We start from the raw sequence: 21,607 nt of genomic DNA, 5'->3' as shown, positions 1-21,607 counted from the left end.
AAGCATTTTATATATTTTTATATACATTTTAAATTTATAAAATTGATAATTTGTCATATTAATATCCACCAAAACTACACGAACCTGTGGTATGAGAGACCAACTTCCACCTTTTTTTTTTTTTTTTTTCCTCTCTTTGTAAAGGGTTTCCCCCTCTTAACACACAAAGGTCAAAATCTTCTAAAGAGTGATCAGATTATGTAGGATTGCTACACACTAAAGCCCCTCGGTAGCAGTGGCGTGCACTTCATACATGCACAAAAGCACTGCCTACCCCTAAAATATATATATAACTCGTATAGGAGGAGGATTTTGCCGTTTTACGCAATTTATAATTTTTCGCTGTATTCACCCTGGTAAGTAACTCAGTGCACGCCACTGCTCGGTAGCGACCCTCAACACATACTGGTAGGCTTCGGGATATCTCTAACTTGCACCTAATAGCTACAAGTAAACGCCACGAAGATTTCCCAAAATACGTTACATCCTCAAGACGTTGACCCGACCAAAACACGCAATTGCAAAAATATAAGGTTTTGGCTGGCTGCTTTATTTGCCACACAGATTTTTCTGGATTTAGTGATATACAAATTAAGCTCAGTGTTCGTTGTTTAATTTAGAGTTTCTTATCTTATTAATTAAATATATAAAACGGCTCAAGCCACGTTGATTTTCGTCGGAATACGCTGCTATATTTTCGCTAGCTATTTGGCACCACTCGGTACAAAGCAAATATTTTATACCGTTCTATATAATTTATTCATATGAATTTCATTCACAACAGTTACTTTTTTTTATATTTGTATATATTATCTTGCATTTATTACTTGCTATGCATATTGAACTGCGCTCTTAGCTCTCCAGTGCATGTTTGAAGATAGATGGGGGCTGATTTACGAGTTGGGTACATCTGTAACACGCCACGTCACGCGTGTTGAGTTAGATCAACGTAAGTAAAATCCCCAGGCTGATAAGAATATGTATGTTCTTTTTTAATATGACTTTTTGACAACTGCCTTTGGAGTCAGTGGGAGACTAACTCCAAAGGCAGCTGTCAAAAAGTCAAAAAATTATTTTTCTCGTAATTAATAGTTGATCTCTGAAGAATTATGGTATTTTAAACGGTTCACTTACGTAATATTTGATCAATCTATTGAATTACTTAGTTGATTTAATGTACACTCGGTGTTATAACTAAAGTTATATATTTTTCATAGTTATTTTGTTTCTTATCTTACCCACCGTATCTAAAGATAAATAATAGGAAAGAAATTTGGCTAATCTCAAGTAACTTTTTTATTTTTATTATTGTTTTAATATTAATCTTTTCATGTGCCCCGTCACTTCACTCGCGTACAACTTTCGATAAGAAAATTATATATAAATATACCCCAACCCACCGCTTCGCATCGTCCCCCAGCGCCTACGCTATTTAGTATTTCGTTTGCTCAGTTAGATATATTATAGAAAACTACAGTAGTTTATGGAAATTTAAAAACGTTTATTATTTAATTTTTAACATAATATATACACAGTATGACATTTGCACGATCGCAATCGTATATTCGTTTTTGAGTAACGAAATACAATGAGGACAAAAGAGAATAAACCTAATGGTAGTAGATTTAAAGTAGTTTATACTGATTTAAATTTTACAATAGTTCCGTAGGCTGAAGTGTAGGAGTGTTTGAGCTTAAAATTCGCGTTTTGATACTTAAAAACGGACAATCGTGCAAATATTATTCTAGGTACAGTATAAGAAACCTAGCTCACAAAAGTGCCCTATTAGTGGTTAAACTAATTCATATAACTATAATATAATCAGCCCTCATTTACAAATGACCAGTGGTTTCGTCAATTTGGTTATATTTTTTGTTTGCTTGTTGATTGTTACTTGTTACAGATACTAACCATTTCTTTCTTTGTCTATTAGTAATTCTATTTATACACTTATAAATACTATAATATGTAAAATATTTGAAACGTAGCTTTGTAAATATTGGTCAAGTTTTGCCAAATATATAAAAATATTTCACAATTATTGTGAACATAGAAATTTATGAATTGTAATCTATGAAAATGTAAATCACTATCCGAATTGTACAGTCTATGGAATTCGTTCTGGTTTTTTTAAAAATTTATTTAGAGCAGTACAAAATAGTCTTTTAACTAACTTTAATCGGGTCCTTTGCCCACGAATTTGCGCTGGAGCGGCGTGGTGAGTCGAAGCTATAAAGCTAAAGCCTTATTTTACGATGTCTTAGTCTCTCCTCTCTCCTTTGAGCTATCCTTTCACTGCTGTATAACTTAAGGCTACCTTTCAATGCGCCAAATAAGGGCGAGGATGCTACAAATCGTCGCCATTGGTGCAAAGGGAGGCCTCAATATCCTAAAGTTAGGAATAGAGCTTCTTTAGGCAACCTTTAAATACGGTATATAAAAAGGAAATAAAGTAGTTCGCCCCTTTGATCTCGTGGTAAATGGCGACAACGTTAAGATCTTCACCTCGCATTTACTGCTTTGTTTAGGCGGCTCCTTTGGACCACTGCTTAAAGACTCGAGCTCAAGGCTTGCAAAGGCCGCACGCCCGCTCCTACGCACACGAAGGCAGGTCGCGCCGCAAAGCAATGCTTCAAACAGTTTTTAAGCTGCCCACTGACCTCTATTATTAACTCACTGGACCAGCCAAGCAGTGTCAATAACATCGTTTTATAAATGACATTTTAGGTTTCATATTAACCCATTTTACGCCATATCTATGACAAACTAATATTAAAACTGATTTTGGTAATTATGATTTACCAAAATCCGTTTTAATACCGTTACTACCGTGTTATAACCGTACTTTGCACAGTCATATAACAGCGTCCTACGTGCAACGCTAAAATGGCGGCAATCAAAAAGTTAAAAAAAGAACAAAGTGACAGGCTGCTTTCACTGATAGTAACAATAGACGTCAGTGACCTGCTAAAATTAAATTGACCTAATGATAGAACGATTTTTACCATACTTTGTCGCGGCCTTCCTTTGTACGATAGCCATAACAGGCTGATTACCTATTAGTTGCTCAAATGTGAGCTTAGATATACAAGACCCAAGGGTCTGCTCATAAAATGATTTTTCACAAAATATGTAAGGCTAAAAATATATGAAATTATTATGTACACCTACTTTATGTCAAAAGCTTATTGAATTGTTGTTTATAAATGGATGTTGTATAAATGGAGTCAGATTTATGTATTGTTCCATTAGTGATTTTCTACTCATTGTCTTTAATAAATGTTCTAAGAACAATGCCTGCTTTTTTATTTTACAGTTCCTACTAATAAATTACGTCGTTCTGGAAATTTCTCTCGATAGTAACAGCCTCAGGTATTATTCCATATTAGCAAATTTTATATTCGGTAACTATTTTAATAAGACGATTGCGTTGTTCGAACAACTCCGATTGCTACCTGGATGGGAAATGACTGCCCTTTTCCGTGACATAGTGCGCACGCCTTCCCTCCCGGGTCCTTATTTTCTAAGGCATAAAGATAGCGTCTATGCCATAAAATGAGTTTTGTAACGTAAGTATAAAGACTTGGTGCAAGAACTACTTTTTTTACTTAAAGTATATGAGATATTAATCAGCGAACCGCTCGACATAAACAGGATTAGACCGTTTGGGGAAGTCCCTACAAAAGAGCTATGCTCAGCAATATACATTTTTCCGTCAGATGATAAAACAATAGTCATAATTAAAAAGCAAGGCCACTTGGGTAAATGATTCAAATGCAAAGAACTAGTTATTCAATAATAGTATATTATATGTATAATATGATTATAAATTTGAACTTAAAACGAATATTATGTTCTCTTATATTTAATTTTCCAAGCACCAATCTGGTATCTTAACCAAATAAGGCCCAGGTCGCATCCCATTTGAATCCAGGATATTATTGGCGTCACTTTGGAACCCTCGATTTCAGTCCATCTTATGGGAATTTCGGAAATTGGAATGTTTAGTTTTTGTGCTATGTACAGCAGTTCCACATCAAATGCCCTGAAATGGAAACATGTTATCAATACAAATTATTGATGGACCCAGTACCAATACGTTTATTACTCGGTATTCGGCATACTCGGCAGTTTTTTTAAAAAGGTACACGTACTCGGCTGAATAACTGCTTGAATTCAGAATTATTGGACCAAGCAATAGTCAGATCGAATGGTACAAAATTTGCTTCCTATATACGAGACGTACTAAATTTTCATAAAATACACTTGCGACCTGTATACGAGACCTACTGAAGTTTCATAAAAGAAACTTTCTTCCTGTATACGAGACGTACTAAACTTACATGAACTACACTTTCTCCCCGTATACGAGACGTACTAAACTTGCATATACGACACTTTCTTCCTGTATATGAGACGTACCATACTTGCGTAAAAGACAGTTGCGACCTGTATACGAGACGTACTGAACTTGCATAAACGCCACTTTCTCTCTGTTTAAGAGTGGTACTAACTAAACTTACATAAACGACACTAGCTTCCTGTATACGAGTCGTACTTAACTTGCGACCTGTATAAGAGACGTTCTAAACTTGCATTAACGACACTCGCTTCCTGTATATGAGACGTACCATACTTGCGTAAAAGACAGTTGCGACCTGTATACGAGACGTACTGAACTTGCATAAACGCCACTTTCTCTCTGTTTACGAGTGGTACTAAACTTACATGAACGACATTTGCTCCCTGTATAAGAGTCGTTCTTAACTTGCATAAAAGACACTTGCTTCCTGTATAGGAGACGTACTATACTTGCATAAAACGCACTTGCAACCTGTATACAATACGTACTAAACTAGCACAAAAGACACTTGCGACCTGTATACAAGACGAACTAAACTAGCATAAAAGACACTTGCTTCCAGTATACGAGAAGTATTAAATTTCGATAAAAGCGATCGAATAGGGAGCAGAGTGTTTTCGCTTCTTTAAGATGTGAAAACCAGTAGCGAGCAACTTGCCCGAGTACTGTACTCGGTATCTCTGTTGTAATTCTGCTTTAGCATTTATAATATACTAATAAATGCATAAGTTATACTCGACCGTACTACGAATATTTATTAATTAATCACGCTAAAGCACGCAGACTGAAGGGAACTTGATGAAATTTAACATGGAGCTAGTTTATTTTGTTTGGAATAGCACAGGCTACTTTTGATCGTAGAATAATGTACTGTATGGATGTGAAATGTTTTTTTTTTTAATAAATATAATTGATTGACCTAGGAGAAAGCCTACCTTATGGTAAGTAAAAAAACCATCGTCTATAACAACAGAGCAACACTTCCAGGTCATGCAAAGAGCATATCATGTGCCAATAAAAAATCAAAGTGCTGTCCTGGGTCCATCAACCTAAGGCGTAGGCGTTAACTAATGTCTCCGTTAACCACGCCCTTCAGACCGTATCACGTATCCCGCGACAGGCTTGCGACAATCTTACAATGACTGCTGTCAAACGCCACTTTTGTCTACTTATTTATTGTATGGAAAAGTGACGTTTGACAGTACTGATTGCAAGATTTACGCCTGTCGCAAGATACGTTATCACCCTGCGGAACACAACATTGCGACAAGTTATTGCATTGCACTCACACTAATGCACTTACCATCGGTTGACATGCAGACTTTGGAAGCAAATGTCAGCTGCCTTCCTCGTGAACAGTTTGAACCCGCATTGTGTGTCCTTAATGCCCTTCACAGTGAAAAGCCACACGAGAAAATGGAAACCATACATCAATATGTTTCTGAAATGTAGAAAGTCCTAGTCACATTTCCTTCAGAAAAAATCAGTGTACAAGTTAAATTAAGTTTTTTAAATACAGTCTAGGTTCATTTTACGTGAGATGTTTAAGGGAGGGGGTCCAGTCTAATCTTACGTTTTGGTGTCTCGGCATATATCACGCAATTTTTTTTCTGATTGAAACAAATAAAAATTATACTGTTTTGGTCCATTTAATCAAGATTGTACATGCTTAAGATTTAATCTTACTAGTCTAATCTAACTAGTCGTAAATAAAAGCACTTAGCAATTTATATATTTTATTTTTACAATAAAATTTGGTTTTGCACGCGTTGGATGCGTTCAAAAACCAAATGTCTGTGTGTGTGTCAAAACTCTGAATAACTATTCCGAAATTGCCACGTTTATTAGTAAGATCCTTAATGTTGAAATGTAGGGAAAATGAATAGTGATACCTGAATAAACTTCTCGTAGCTAGCGACTCCTTTTCTAAATGCGCTCTAGACCCTATAACTATTGCCTCGCTGGTACTAGTTTCGTGCGGTTGGTTAATGGGATTGTATTTAGTCATTTCTTTGAGAGCGGCTTCTAACTTCACTAGGTCCTCAAACTTTGACGCGCCGTCCGCATCAGCAAACAGTATGGTGGCCCCTCTAGAGCTTAAGATACCCTATAAAGATTCAAATTCAAATTCAAATTCATTTATTGCATATTACAGGTCAGGTTGGATAGAATAATAAGTATAAAGTCCCAATGTATATTGCCTCTTTGGGCGTGCAACAGTTACAGTGTAGGTATATTTTACAGACTAAAGTTAATTATTTAGAACTAGTACATTAAATGTCATATTTAAACTAATTATAAAATTCATTAATATTATAAAATGTATTGTTAACTAAAAATTTAAAACACTCTTTTTTAAAATTAATTAAATTATTTTCCCTTACGATCTTTGGTAACTTATTATATATTTGTATAGCCATCACACAGACTTTGAGATTGAGATTCCATCAATAGTGATATTTTAATTTTTGAAACATTTTTTCAAGGGTGCAATGAGAAATTAAGTATATATTATGAAAATCAGTGGCGTGCATAGAGGGTATGCACAGGGTAAGCACATTAAAAAAAATGAAGAATCGAAACGAGTTATAAAAAACTTAAGAATAGACTTCGTCAGAGTTATAAAGAGCTGTATTATTTAAGTATTTAGAATTGGAGATTTTATATGCATACCCTCTATGCACGCCACTGATGAAAATTAAGTTTAATTTCATATACCTTTCGCGGAGCTATATCAAATTAAGCTTAACTTTCATAATATATCATGGAATTCCACAAAGTAACGCCTGTTTCTATCCAATGATAAATAAAATGGAGGAAAGCTACCAAATAAAGATTTTTATTTTTATTTCACACAATAAATTTATCATAATAAGAATCTAAATGAATCATAAAATTTAGGTACGATGATTGGCATTAACGCTCGTAAAAAGCGATAAGCGTATGTTATAATTTGGGTATTCAAAATATAACATATACCTTGAAACCAGTTTCGAAATTACTAATTAAGGTTTAAACGTTTGGATTAAGGACTCCCAAAAGTGACCTTTTTATCAGACTGCTCTTTAAACTAAATTAAGTTGTTTGCTAAAGTACCCTGTTTAACACTTGCACGTAAGCTGGCCTGTCCACTGCAGTGTAAGGTGAGAAATTGACCACGAGTGTTAAAATCATCTTAGTTAACTGTCACACTGTTAACTCGTTATTTAGTTAGGCCTAGGTAAGGCCCATATTAATAAACCAATATTGAATAAGTATTGACTGATACTTGAGAATCCATGCCATAAAAGAATGTGACAAATTCACTTGGCATATTTAAAAATGCTGTTAAGGCTCATTATATAGGTTCCGGCCGACCAAGTACAGAGAAAGAAGAAGAAGGCTCATTATGTATGTATTTTATATACAGTGTTTCTCATCTATTCGTTTTTCTTTTTACATATACATAGCAAAAAGGCCACCTTCTGTATCCTACTACTTACTTGAAGTGTCTGTTCTTTTTTCTTTTGTTTTTCTGAGCTTGATGTAGTGTACAAATAAATAGTATAAATAAAAAATACTAAAGAAGAATAACTTAAGTGCAGAAGTGTAGTAATATATTATTTCAGTCGAAAATCATTGACAACTGAGCAAAACTTCTCAGCAAAACTGAATATACTCTGTAAACAACAACCTGCGGTGTAGATGACAACACCAAGTGCCTGTAATTAATTATATCTGCAACCATGTCCCTCAGATTGGTAACCACATTGCAACATTTTTTTTTAGCGGCAGAAATAAGTACGGCCCCGACAAGATCTGTCACAAAAACCTCTACTACTACTCATTTGTACCTAAGTCTTTTTAAAATTTAACATACCAGTCTAACAGCACCACCCTTCCCTCTATTCTTTATTAAGTTCAGACATCTCAACTTATCACTGCCATATTTCTGTACATACTTCTCTGCTAATTTCACAGTATTATCTTTACTCCCATCACTCACTATAATTATCTCATACTTATATGACGAGTACTCTTTGGTTCTTTTCTCCAAAAATTCTAAAGCCTCATCCAGCATAGGTGGTACTGAAAAAATAAATAAAATGTATTAATTTATTATATAAGTTGATTACTATACTAGTGATGCCCAAATGTATTTCTTGGCAACAAACTCTTTCATTTTCAACAACACCACCATCTTATGATAAACTTGGTAGAAAAACTAATTTTAATGTAAATTATCAATAAACATACATTACATGTCTATTCATTGTTTAACTCAAAGCCATATATTAATTATCTTAAAAGATATATAAAAACCAATGCATTAGCCTTTTTATTATATGATTGTCTTTTGTATTGCCTGATAAAGGTTTATGATGTTACTAACAGTCTCCACCAATGTTAAACTTAGAGCCGAAAAATCCAGTTTTGTGGATATAACTTGAAAATTTAAGGACCTGAATATAGTTTCATCAATAAATTTGGAAATTACACACTTTCATACAAACTCTCACCCCCCTTGATGGTGGAATTTCAAAAAATCCTATCTTAATTTTATTTATTTATTAAGAGGACTAACAACTGCATATTACACATTTTTAACATAGCACACACACAAAAACATGAACTGATGTGCACAACAATTAGAAGTGCACATAGCATTGACAAAGCTTAATTTTTGACAAAATTCAACTCCCGATAAGTGTTTGGTGAGTTTTTTCCTAAAATAAATGAGTGCTTATGTCTTAAAAATAACCTTTTGTTGAAATTTCAAGTTTAGATATCTCAGTGATTTAGGCTGTGTGTTGAACAGACAGCCAGGACAAGTCTTTTTATATATATTTTTTAAAAAAAATGCATTTATAACAATTGCCATTATAAATGCCTTTTTTTGCATGCTGACTATGTAATGTTGTAATGTCTCATTAATTGATTAAAAATATTCTTATTTTCCTATTAGAAAAATCATATATTCTCCTCAAGGTGAAAGCCTAGTGGTTGGCAAATTCAAACCCCAGCATGCACCGATAACTTTTCTAAGTTCCATGCATTTTAAGAATAAATGTCACAGGCTTTAACGGTGAAGGAAAACATCATGAGGAATCCTGCATGCCCGAGTGTTATCTATAATGTTCTCAAAAGACTGATCGACAATTAGCCACCTTAGTGCAGCCCTTCTTATTCTGATATCTGTTTAATGGGTTGGTAATGATTTAGGTGATGATATAAAAACCCTACATCCAGATCGCAAACTTTATGCCTTTAACATCCCCAATGCACTTTTCATGCCAACGGTTATAAAATAAATAAATTTTATTACTTGGTAATTACGCACATCTTTCTTCTTCATTGTACGCAGGTACCACTACACTTAAATTCACACTGTGGGGATCATCAATTTTAGGAAATTGACTTCTTGTCTTTGTTATTGTGTCATTGTAGGTTTCTTCTTCTTGGACCCTCTCTATTATTGGGAATGGTTTCGTTGTCAAATAAATTGTTATTGCTAACTGCAAATAGAAATTTGTTCAATTCATGATGCTCCATAATAAAACAACAGAATAGTTAAAAATACTGTTTTTCGAGGAAAATACTTACAACAACAAATAAACTTGCAGCTGCCACGCCGCCGTAAACAACAAGAGATGATAGAATAAGAGTAATATCCATTTTGTTCTAAATTGTAATAGTTAAGCGATTATTAAAATAGTAAAAGAAGTTTTTCAGTAACTTTAGTTGGCATTTTTGAAACAGTGTCCATCAACAATATAATGGTTCTATTAGTTCTTCCATCCACGTCAGTCTCTTTGATAAATTGTATTGTAATTTATCTGGTTAATTTATTAGTATTACGTGTAAATTAAATAGAATTTTAAGTTTTGTGGTATTAAACGCTTACGTGTGCCGGTGACTTAAGTTTGACAATTGACATTGACACCTATTTGATAAATACGAGAAGTTACGTTTAGGAACACATTTCTTTAAAAATAGGTTTTGACTACAATCACACCGCTTTTTATGATGGAGCGCGCTTGCCATTGCCAAAGATATGCTCTATGCAAAAATGAACGTAGTACGGCGTCATAAACTGGGGAGTAGTTCGAATTTGTTTTAACATTAGAAGTTATACATTTTTGCATAAAATAAATGGAGGATCAATTAATCAGTGTGAGCAAACGTCAGTTTTACAAGGTTGTCATAATTGAGTATGACGGTCGAGTAAAAAACGGGCATAAGACTTCTTTGATATTTCTTTTACAGGATTTAAGTATGAATCATGTAAAATGTCTTTATGGAATGTTTATACAATTAGGCGAAAATATCTAGGCGAATACTATTAAGTGTGTCTCCATCAACGTACTTTTGTCATTATGTGTGATGATCTCGAGCTCTAAACTTATAAATCTTTGTGGAAAGGGGAAAGAAAGAAAACCAAAATAACAAATACAAAAGTTTTATTAATAAAAAGTGTCAAACTCAGTCTGTTTTAGTAAAATAATATATATAATTTTGCAAGGTGCTACGAATGCCGAAAAAAACAGTATTTTTTTATACAAATTACTTAATTCTTTCATTATCGTCAACATTCTGTGGTAAATGCATAGTTTTATGTTTAGACTACCTACAACACGAGTATACAATGTTAGGATGTGCCATAACCTAAAATAATAGCTTTATATTGATCAATATTTTAAGATTAAATTCAATATAATTTGTAAATTAACAACATTGGCAACGTTACGTCAACGTTCGCAAATAGATTCCACAATATTATCTATATATGAGTAATTTCGGAATCGACGGGTACCTTACGACGGGCTGAATTGGTAAAAGGCGCTTCGACCACAGCAGAAAAAACGGTAAAAAAATGGCAAGCGTAAGCGAGTTTACCGTGCATTACTTTTACGAGGTACAAGATTTGCAAATTTAAGCTTTAACACAATGCAAATAATATCCATATTATTTCGATTTTAAGTGTTCCGTACTCGACTCCTCGATTGCGAGCGAGCATCTTGTGCCTTAATGTAAGTGTACCTACGTTTAATTTCGATCGCGTGAAAGTTAACTACCATTTGTGTGACATCGCAAGAGCGCCATCTAGTTCACAATAATGGGAAACATAGTTTTAATCTTAGTGCTGCACGAATTCACGTTGGGCGCGTATATCTATTTTAATCTTGATTCCTTTATTATTGTTCTAGGTATAATGGTCAATTAATATAGTCGATTCAAAAATTTTTATTTTTTAAAATGTAACAATAAGGCTATCAGTAAATGCGGTATCTTAAAGGCAAAGAAATATCTAGTGTTTCATATAAACTCAATGATACGAAAATCATTGGATATAAAATTATTATATTCAGATGTGCTTTCTTCTGGTGTACAAAAATCTCCAAAGTAAACTAAAGTGACAGAAGTTCAAGTATTTAAACTATTTTTACTCTGTGGAAGAGGATAGGTTTAGACCTGCAACTTTAGTTTACAGATTTGTTTAATAATAATAATATCTTATCTGGGTTCTGATTTAATGTATTTTGCATAATAGAGAATCCGGGCTCAGCCATGTGTAACGTTATTGACAGATTTCCATACAGAATTCGTGACAAGTAAATATGGAGGGTAGAGGTAAGGAGAGTCATCTTATATGGGAGAAAAGTTGAAAAAGTGTCCAGTTGTTGCGCTAAATAACAGTTCAAAAATCCTCCACAATGGCGCTGGTGGATGCACAGGGTATGGTATGAATGTAGCAATCGTAGATGAATTGAAGTATGCCGAGTTAAAAAATTTTAGTTATATAATATTAATAGTTAATTATTGAGAATTTCAACAACTTACGTTGTACAAAATATTGTGGTAAATATAACCTTACTTCCTTGTATCTCCATACTTCTTTGTTTATTTTTCAAGCCTACTCTAACAATATTTATATTTGGCGCTGCTTTTAAGAGTTACCCTGATGCAAATGTGGCGCCATCCTAATTTAATACATTTTGACGACACTTTTTCATATACACAGATGACTCTCCTTACCTCTACCCTCCATACAAGTAAACAACCATAACTGTCAAATCATTTGCTTTGTATGAAGACAACCAGATGGCAATCTGACCGATAAGTTATACAGTATATGCTTAATGTGTTTAGCGCTAACCAGCTGAGAACGATCTATTTACAAAGTTTCAAAGACTGAACCACCACCACGAATCGGTGATGTCTTATCATGGGTTTTGTATGGAAGTAATTTTTTTGTGAAAACGAACGGTTGGCAACCTACCAGAAATGCTATACAAAGCTATTAACATAGAATATTTTAAAGGCTTGTTATAAGAAAAATAATAATTTAAGGATAAATTTATTTGCGTTATATTTCACTAACTAGTATAATAATTTTATAATTTAAAATGTATATAATAATAATTAGTTGCATACTTATATAATTAAAGAATTATGTTTAGGTTGTAGTTGTTATGTTTATAAAACACAAAAATGCGATATAAGGAGACTGTCCAAAATGCGTTGGCGTGATTAATGTACAACGTTTAATATAAAAATATGCAAAAACCTAACATGTTTGTTTTCAAGTTTGAAGGGATATGTCACAAAGTGATGATGGAATCAGTGATTGATCCCTAGGAATTTTTGTTACTTTAATACACTTCCTTATGAGCCTGTTCAGGGATTCCCTGGAGAAATACATTATTTTTCTAACCCAATTAATATTTCAATATTAAAAAATAGAATGCCTTTGTTACACAAAGGTGTTCATCCACCTCTGGCTAGGTCATGTACACTTCGAAAAAAAGGATAACACCATAGAAATCCAAAATAACTGTACTTTTAAACAGTTTTTTTTTAAATGGCAGCTTTCGAAGAACTTAGGTCCAGAAACATTATTATAATGAACTTTGAAGCACCTACATGTAACATATGGCCGTCATGTCAAATGTATATTCATTAACTTTAAATTTAGTTCATTCTTCTGCTGTGATTTTGAGTGTCAAGTTATGCATACAAATGTAATTCTAATAACTTTCCCTTTCCCCTATGGAGGGTAGAGGTAAGGAGGATCATCTGTGTATATGAAAAAGTGTACGTAAAAATGTATTAAATTAGGATGGCGCCACATTTGCATCAAGGTAACTCTTAAAAGAAGCGCCAAATATTGTTAGAGTAGGCTTGAAAAATAAACAAGGAAGTAAGGTTATATTTACCACAATATTTTGTACAACGTAAGTTGTTGAAATTCTCAATAATTAACTACTTTAGTCGATAATGACATTAAATTTTTTAACTCGGCATACTTCAATTCATCTACGATTGCTACATTCATACCATACCCTGTGCATCCACCAGCGACATTGTGGAGGATTTTTGAACTGTTATTTAGCGCATACAACTGGACACTTTTTCAACTTTTCTCCCATATAAGATGACTCTCCTTACCTCTACCCTCCGTACTTTCCCCACGCTTTCCGATAGTAAATGTCTCTTCTTAGTGCCACAAATGTCATTGTCAATGTGACGTACGCCATTTTATTGCCCTTTTTTTTCTTCTATAAATTAATTTCCTACATTGGAACTTTACAATACAAAATAAACTATAAAAGGTAGCAACTATTTCATGACCCCCGAACATTTTGAATAGGTGTACACATACGTAGCCCAGGCTCCATACACTTCTGAAATAACCCCTATAAATTGCTTGATAGTGATCAGGAATCATTAACATGTGATTACACACCTCGCAAGTGTCGGTAGTTTTTGAGTAACAATGTTTATCAGGCAAAGATTCTACTAGGCTGTTCATATTTAGGTATAAATGGAAGGTATGGCAAATAGCGTATGTACTAACATAGCTTTTAGGTAATTTTTAAGTAATGCAATTTCAAATTACTTAATTTTAATTTCTATATTTTTTTATAAAGTGAGATTATTATTTTATTATAGAAAGTATCAAGTTTAAAAAGTAATAAACATGGGTCTTAGAATACTGGTTTCTGGCTGTCAAAAAATGATATCGTTTCCATCCTTCGTCATCATTCTATCACAGAACACAAACCCTTTTTGCACTAGTATGTTGGCATAATGGACTCTTGCAGTCGCTTTTCGCTTGCACTAGGCAAGCGAAAAAACTTAAGTGACAAACCTTTTCAATAATTTTTAATTTCATTCGTTGATTTAAAAAATGTATGTAAGTCATAAACCTAAAGGCAAGTTAGAATTATGCAAACTAAGTACCGTATTCTTAGTTAATTTTGGTGATTGATGTCCCCTGAGTGATGAAATGTCTACTTTTCTTGCATAATGTACAACAACTCCGCCAAGAGTGTACAGTCTTCTTTTAAAACAATATTAAGGCTCCGATTTTTATTTTAATATTCTTAAGTAATAGTCTGTTATCTAATAGTTTTTTTTACAACATACTTACCTAAATAAAAATAAACATTATGTACAAACTCTATACACTAATAGATACAATTTTAATTACACAATTTAGTAACTATATAACTAACAATATTGAGGCACGCACAGTGAAATAGCACCAAATTGAAATTTCATACTAAAATTTAATATAATGGTACAGTTTCTGTTTCACGCAAATCTCTTAAAATTAATTAAACTGACAGGTACGTTTGTGTCTGTTGACCGCACAAAGTGCTATCCCGTTCTATAAGGAACATTGTGAAAAGGACAGCTCCTATTTTAGACTTGGGAATTTAGTTTAGTTCAGAGATTTGTTATCAACAGAATAAGTACCAATGGCTTTTTGAACATCATTCCAAGGTAATTTTACTCCGAACTTGAAGTATGGACGTCAGTTAATGATAATAATTCTTGGTAGTGACGATATGCTCGTCTTAGTTCAGGATATTTATTATTTGTTAAACACATGCTGTAAATCCAGCAATCGGAATTAATTTAAAAAATGCCAAAACTTCAATGTAGATATTGAATATCTACATTTGAGTTTTGGTATTTCATTAGTCGATACCCCGACTGCGGGGAATCCCCGTATTTCGTTTTCGGGAGTTTCCCACGTACCGTCCTATCAAAATGCACCATAGACCAACACTAGCTCTTTCATTGGATCTAACAAAATTACTGATAAACAGCTTTAATTTTACTATTCTTATACTGCTCATCGGAGAACCGCATCTTGAAGAGCACGCCGTCGGTCCGTGTTATTATCACTTACATGTGATAATAGTCGCTAAAGCCCCCCATCCTACACTGGACCAGCATGGTTGGTTTAAGATTTTGAACCAATGCTCCTGTTTGAGACGAGGCCTGTGTCCAGCAGTGGGACATTGCCTGCGGATGATGATGTTTAGTGTCGTGCGGTGACGGCAGATCAGAATATAGTCGCCACTCCACATCTTCCCACGAAACTCGTACGAGGCGACTAAGGGAATATTGCCGAGAACGGACAGCGTGCTCTGTGGTACAAATACCGTCTGCTGAGATCCCGTCAGCCCAGCTTGGTGATTATGCAAACCCTCGCGCTAGGAGTGTACTGTTATAGGCTATCGATGATTATACTTTTCACTATACATATTAGTATAGTAGAGGCGCCGGCGAAGGAGGGGGTGCGCGACCAGCGGGTTCGGTCTCGGATTCGTTGGCGTCGGTTGACGCTGGCGTTGGCGGCGGGGGCCTGTTGGACGCTCGGTAGTGACGATACGCCCGTCGTCTGCCCCGCGATGCAGTGGCCGGACTGGGCGGCGGATTGGCGGTAGGTCGCGGATACCGCCCGCACAGGCTATCTGATGCCGACCCCACGGAGTTGGATCCCATCGATCCGGATCCGGTGGCACTCATCCTATAAGGGAATTATCGAATTAGATATTATAATAATAAATAAAGCTTTATTTTTTATTTATTTATTAAGAGCACTAATAACATGCATATTACATGTTTTTAAACACACAAACATGGACACATATGCCCGTCAATTACAAGTGCACATAGCATTGACAAAGGATCGTCGTGTAAACTTAATTTGACAAAAAATTTAAATGCTTTCCGAACTTTTTATTTTATTTTATTATATTTATTTATTTATTCACAATTCACACACACACACAAAAAGGTTTACAAAAGGCAGACCACTTATTAGAGTTTAAAATTGGTGAGTAATTTTATTATTTGTGGTGAAGGTAGATCAGAATGCAGTTGTCTCAACATTACCTCTGCCCGCGTTTGTCATGATGCGACTAAGGGTCTGATTCGGTCGGACTCTGTCCTACTACCACCTACTGCGATCACTAGCCCACATCTGCTGTACAGACTATATAAGTTACTGACGATGATAAGCGTATATACTTACTCGGAAGATGGTAGTGAAGTTCGCGCAATAGGCGGCGGCTTGACTAGTGGGAAGTTGCGTTGCGCGTGCGGCGGTCGCCGGGTTCTGCGCAGGCGTCGCATAGCGGCCCACGCGGCGCCTAACGCTGCGCCCGCGCCGGCTACGGCCCCACAAGCCACTAAGGCGTGCGATTGGCCGCCCGGACTCGCGGCGCCCACAGACACAACCTAGGCAAATTTTAGGCAAAATTTGTATGACTAGAACATTTACATCACAAGAGAGTAAATTCTTTATTTATGGGTATTAACGTAAAGGGCACAGGCCTCTTACTTCATAGGACTGAGGGTTTTAGAGCATAGAATTTTTTACAATCTTTAAATTCCTGGTTTTAGAGGTAAGTGTTGGAGGGAATTTTTTACAATCTTTACTCTTTGGTTGGCGCTACAAGGGCTCTGGCGAGATTGTAACATTTATCACGGGAGTGAAAGGGACGCCAATTGTCTCGAAGCAAGATAAATAAATAAATATACTACGACAATACCAAAGACCCAAAGTAAGCGTAGCTTGTGTTATGGGTACTAAGATGACTGATGAATATTTTTATGAATAATATACATAAATGCTTATAAAATACAGATAAACACCCAGACACCGAAAAATATATATGTTCATCACACAAGCATTTTCCAGTTGTGGGAATCGAACCCACGGCTTTGGACTCAGAAAGCAGGGTCGCTGCCCACTGCGCCAGTCGGCCGTCAAGAATAATAGAATGAACAGAATTTAATCCGGATACAGCATATTTCTTAATTCAAATCGCATTACAACCTATATGGGTGCAACCTATGTTGTATATTTCAGTACAACATTACTGCGGCAATGAAGAAAGAAATAATAGAAATACAAATGCTTTTTCTTCTTTACTTCGAGTATAATATTAATATACGTAGTTGCTTAAAAATCAGCCATCTTCAACATCATCATATCAACCCATTACTGGCCCACTACAGGGTGCGAATCTCCTCCCAGAAGGGGTTAAGGCGGTAGTCCACCACGCTGGCCCAGTGCGGATTGGTGGACTTCACACACCTTTATTTATTTATTTAATTTAAAGTCTTTATATTATATAAACAATATATTTAACAAATCGTGGTTACTACATGATTGATGAATTCCTTAACGACAAGGCTGCATGGAAGCACGCCACTCCGCTCTCATCTCTCACAAAACAGAAAAATTTGTTTTTTTGATTGTTGAACTTTAAAATGATGTTGGAAAAGAGCAATCTGCGGAGTTTCTTGCCGGCTCTTCTCAGTGGAATCTGTCTTCTGAATCGGTGGTAGAGTCACTACAAACAGACTGACTTGACGTTTCAGAAGTGCTTATTTATTAGGCCTACTTGAAATGGATGAATTTTGAATTTTTTTGAATTAGAATTTTTAATTGTACACTACTACACAGGAAAATAAAGAACGAATAGACAGAAACACATAGACCGGTGTAACATACCAAAGGCGGCCTTATCGCTTACAAGCGATCTCTGCCAGGCAACCTTAAGATTAGCACAACAAGAGCGAGAATATTTAGAACCTTTAGACATTATGTAGAACTCTCAGGCATGCAGGTTTCCTCACGATGTTTTCCTGCTTCAACGGTGAAGCAAGTTATAACTTGCTGTTGCTGACGGTTTTTGATTGCGTGCGTGCGTGCTGGGATTCGAACTCGGCCCATCCCGGTGAAGTGGAAGTCCTAACCACTGGGCTATGACCGCTTCTAAAAAAAATCAATACCTGATCTTTATGAAGGAAGTCGCATATAGCGGGCGCCTCGTCTGCGCCGTCCTCGCAGTGCGGGTGGCCGTCACAGACCAGCAACGGCGCCAGGCAAAGACGTTCATCGCATCTGAAATTGACAATGTAACAATTTAATACCACTGCCACACGCGCAGTGGGCAGTGACCCTGCGTCGTGATTCCAAGGCCGTGGGTTCGATTCCGACAGCTGGAAAATATTTGTGTGATGAACATGAATGTTATTGAAATTGCCAACTGGAAATCAGCGCTGTATGCTCCCATTGGCGCACAATGCTGAGCTGGCACCTTTTTTCTATGTTGGGTTACACTTAACATATACGGTGTTGTTAATTTTGTAATGTGTGGCGCAATGTAATAAATAATTTCTTTCTTTCTTTCTTTTTTTCAGTGGCTGGAAGTTAATCTGTGTATTATAAGTAAGACTCCATGTGTATTGTATACATACAAATATTCATCAGCTATCTTAGGACCCATAACACAAGCTATACTTACTTTGGGGCTAGATGCTAGTGTGACCTGTCGTAGAATACGAAATAGTACCTAGAGTACTAAGAATCAAATTAAAGTCATAATCACCATACGCAGCTCCTCTCTCACACGAGAGACTGTTTCAGACCCACGCTGCACCAATGCGGTTTAATGGGGTTTAGCGACTAGTATCATAAGTGCCAACAACCAGAACCGACAGTTTCTTAACTTCGGTCTGGAAGACTGGAACTACTTAAAAAGAACGTATAATACCTAACAATTTTTTGCGCGACCCGACATTTGTGATTCGTAGTTGAACTCGCTTTCCACTAAGACCAACGAGAATAAATAAATAAATAAATATAAATATACTTCCACATTACACACATCGCCTCATAGCCCCAAAGTAAGCGTAGCTTGTGTTATGGGTACTAAGATAGCTGATGAATATTTCTATGAATATAAAAGACATAATTACTTATAATACAGAAAAACACCCAGACACTGAAAAACATTCATGTTCATCACACAAACATTTTCCAGTTGTGGGTATCGAACCCACGGCCACGACTCAGAAAGCAGGTTTGCTGCCCACTGCGCCATCAAATATAATCTGTCTGTATAAATTGAAGAGCAGTAGTTATATACTTGGACAATATAAGGAAACGTCGCCATTGTGATTTAAAAATAAAAAAACGAACATTCCGTCATTCTGAAGCCTTTGCCCGCACTCACCTGAACGCGTCCGGTAGCGGCGCGTGCGCACAGTACGTGCCGGTGCTGCAGCCGCCCAGGGCCGCTGCGCAGGAGCCGTCCGCGCAGCGCAGGCCGGCGCACGCGTCGCACCGCGCCTCGTCCGACCCGTCCGGGCAGTCGCGTTGACCGTCGCATCTGTAACATAGTATAATTATGTTCGATGTCTACTTCTGTCCACTGAGAAAGTTCTCAGTGCACATACAAGGTATCGGTTTCTCTTGGTTTTCCTAATCCTAAGGTTGCCTGGAAGCAGTGGCGTGCATAGAGGGTAGGCAGATGATATAAAATGAAGGAAATCTGCAGTACGAGTTATAGAAAACTTAAGGATAGGCATTGTAAGAGTTATAAAAAGTCTATCCTTAAGTATCTATAACTCGTACTGGAGATTTCCTTCATTTTATATCATCTGCATACCCTCTATGCACGCCACTGCCTGGAAGAGATCGCTACTAAGTGATAAGGCTGCTTTTTGTATCCTACTTTACTACTTCCTACTTCCTCTTCTTGTGTACATTGTTTTTTGGAGTGAACCGTCTTTAAAATCGTCGTGATTTCAAACCGGATGCAACGGAAAAAAAACGACAGGTAAGAGACACAAATACAAAAATGTGTAGGATGAAGCCAGCAAAGAACGAGACAGAAATAGACATACTATTTTATCTTGTTTTTTCCCATTTAAGTTACCAAGGAGACCGAATAATGTCTAGATAAAGAAACAAAGACACAGGACAGGGTGAGATAGGAAACATTATAACTTTTTTACCTATTCTAGTTACCATGGAAACTATATAATAAACCTTACATTTATCCTAATAGTTCTGATACTCTACATCCACCTCCATCTCTCGTAGGCTACTTTTCTGAAGTTACGATTCGGCCGTGTGTGAAAAAACTGCACAGGATTTTTTTTTCTTTTTGTGGTATTATAATTTCTCAATCCGTATACCGTATATCCGTATTGGTGTGGAACCAAACAGATCCTCGGCAAAGTAACGCAAAGTAACGCTTGCTTCTATACAATATTTAGAAAATCATCAATATAGCATATAACATACATCAGTCTACTTCGTGACTAAAGGCCTCTCCTAACAGGGGGGATAGTATAAAATCACAAGAACTGGTGACCATAATTGGTGGTAGATACAGAGGACGCTGCTATCCGATCTCCATAATATTCCCTAAGTCACCTCGTAAGATAAATATACTTTATTGCAAACAAACTTCGTTAGAAATATTACAAATGAAGTACTTAATCAATTTACACAAACATATTAAAGCAAGCTCACCCAGATAACACAAGGGTTATTTTAATTTTTCTTTAATTGGAATACCAACAGTTGTAGATTCTAAATAATTAACAAATTGGTTTACTTAAAACTAATAACAGATTTCCACAGATAAGTCTTATATAAACAAGGGTACCTGATAGACTGAGAGCTGCGACATACACTGTTCATATTATAAATGAATAAAAATAAAAAAGACTTTTATTCCATGCAAATGATATTACAAACATAGTAAGAAAAAGAATGAAAGTAAAAAATTGTGTCTATAAAGTTTACAATACAAATTCGTTTGAACATTTTTTTTCTTTTATTATATTTAAGAATTAATTTATTATTGGTTTTCATATTTCATTTGCAAGGACCCCTCTCAGGTGAAGGCCTCCTCCAAGACACTTCATTTTACCATAAAAAAAGTCAATTTCGGGGTCATTGTAAACAGAATTAAGAAGCCGAGAGACACGGATTACAAAGTAATTAAATCTATTCTTAGTTTTGGTCAAGGGTACATGCAAAATCTTTTTATGCCTAGGTAATCGTGAGGGTACAAAAAAATCTAACTTAGTAAGTAATTCCGGACTATCTATTGACCCTCTAACAATGTTAAGTAAGAGTCAAACATCGGCAATGTT

General features: G+C 35.7%; 2 protein-coding genes and 1 long non-coding RNA gene across 3 annotated transcripts in view; 1 reads left to right on the top strand and 2 right to left on the bottom strand.

Annotated features, from left to right (window-relative positions):
* Nucleotides 1–6: 6 nt before the first annotated feature.
* On the top strand, nucleotides 7–3,294 carry LOC120624167. Its single transcript, XR_005658747.1, has 2 exons — nucleotides 7–479; nucleotides 534–3,294. It is a non-coding gene; the product is annotated as an uncharacterized LOC120624167 (long non-coding RNA).
* Nucleotides 3,295–3,785: 491 nt separating this feature from the next.
* On the bottom strand, nucleotides 3,786–10,281 carry LOC120624165 (dolichyl-phosphate beta-glucosyltransferase). The gene is made up of 6 exons (XM_039890539.1): nucleotides 9,947–10,281; nucleotides 9,684–9,858; nucleotides 8,223–8,431; nucleotides 6,256–6,470; nucleotides 5,667–5,804; nucleotides 3,786–4,045 (listed from the first exon to the last, which is right to left on the bottom strand). Exons 1-6 carry the CDS (start codon nucleotides 10,016–10,018, stop codon nucleotides 3,850–3,852), a joined length of 1,005 nt encoding a protein of 334 aa, XP_039746473.1. The 5' UTR covers nucleotides 10,019–10,281; the 3' UTR covers nucleotides 3,786–3,849.
* A 3,412-nt stretch (nucleotides 10,282–13,693) lies between these two features.
* Nucleotides 13,694–21,607, bottom strand: part of LOC120623665 (low-density lipoprotein receptor-related protein 6) — a 33,988-nt gene continuing 26,074 nt past the window's right edge. Inside the window, exons 21-24 of the mRNA XM_039889828.1 lie at nucleotides 19,672–19,827; nucleotides 18,446–18,557; nucleotides 16,677–16,882; nucleotides 13,694–16,169 (exon numbers count right to left, since the gene is read on the bottom strand). Coding sequence (XP_039745762.1) covers nucleotides 15,905–16,169; nucleotides 16,677–16,882; nucleotides 18,446–18,557; nucleotides 19,672–19,827 — 739 coding nt within the window. The 3' untranslated portion in view covers nucleotides 13,694–15,904. The remainder of the gene's footprint in view (nucleotides 16,170–16,676; nucleotides 16,883–18,445; nucleotides 18,558–19,671; nucleotides 19,828–21,607) is intronic.

The sequence above is a fragment of the Pararge aegeria genome, chromosome 5 (genome assembly GCF_905163445.1).
Source record: "Pararge aegeria chromosome 5, ilParAegt1.1, whole genome shotgun sequence".
NCBI classification, from domain to species: Eukaryota; Metazoa; Arthropoda; class Insecta; order Lepidoptera; family Nymphalidae; genus Pararge; species Pararge aegeria.
This window is presented reverse-complemented; position numbering and strand designations above follow the sequence as displayed.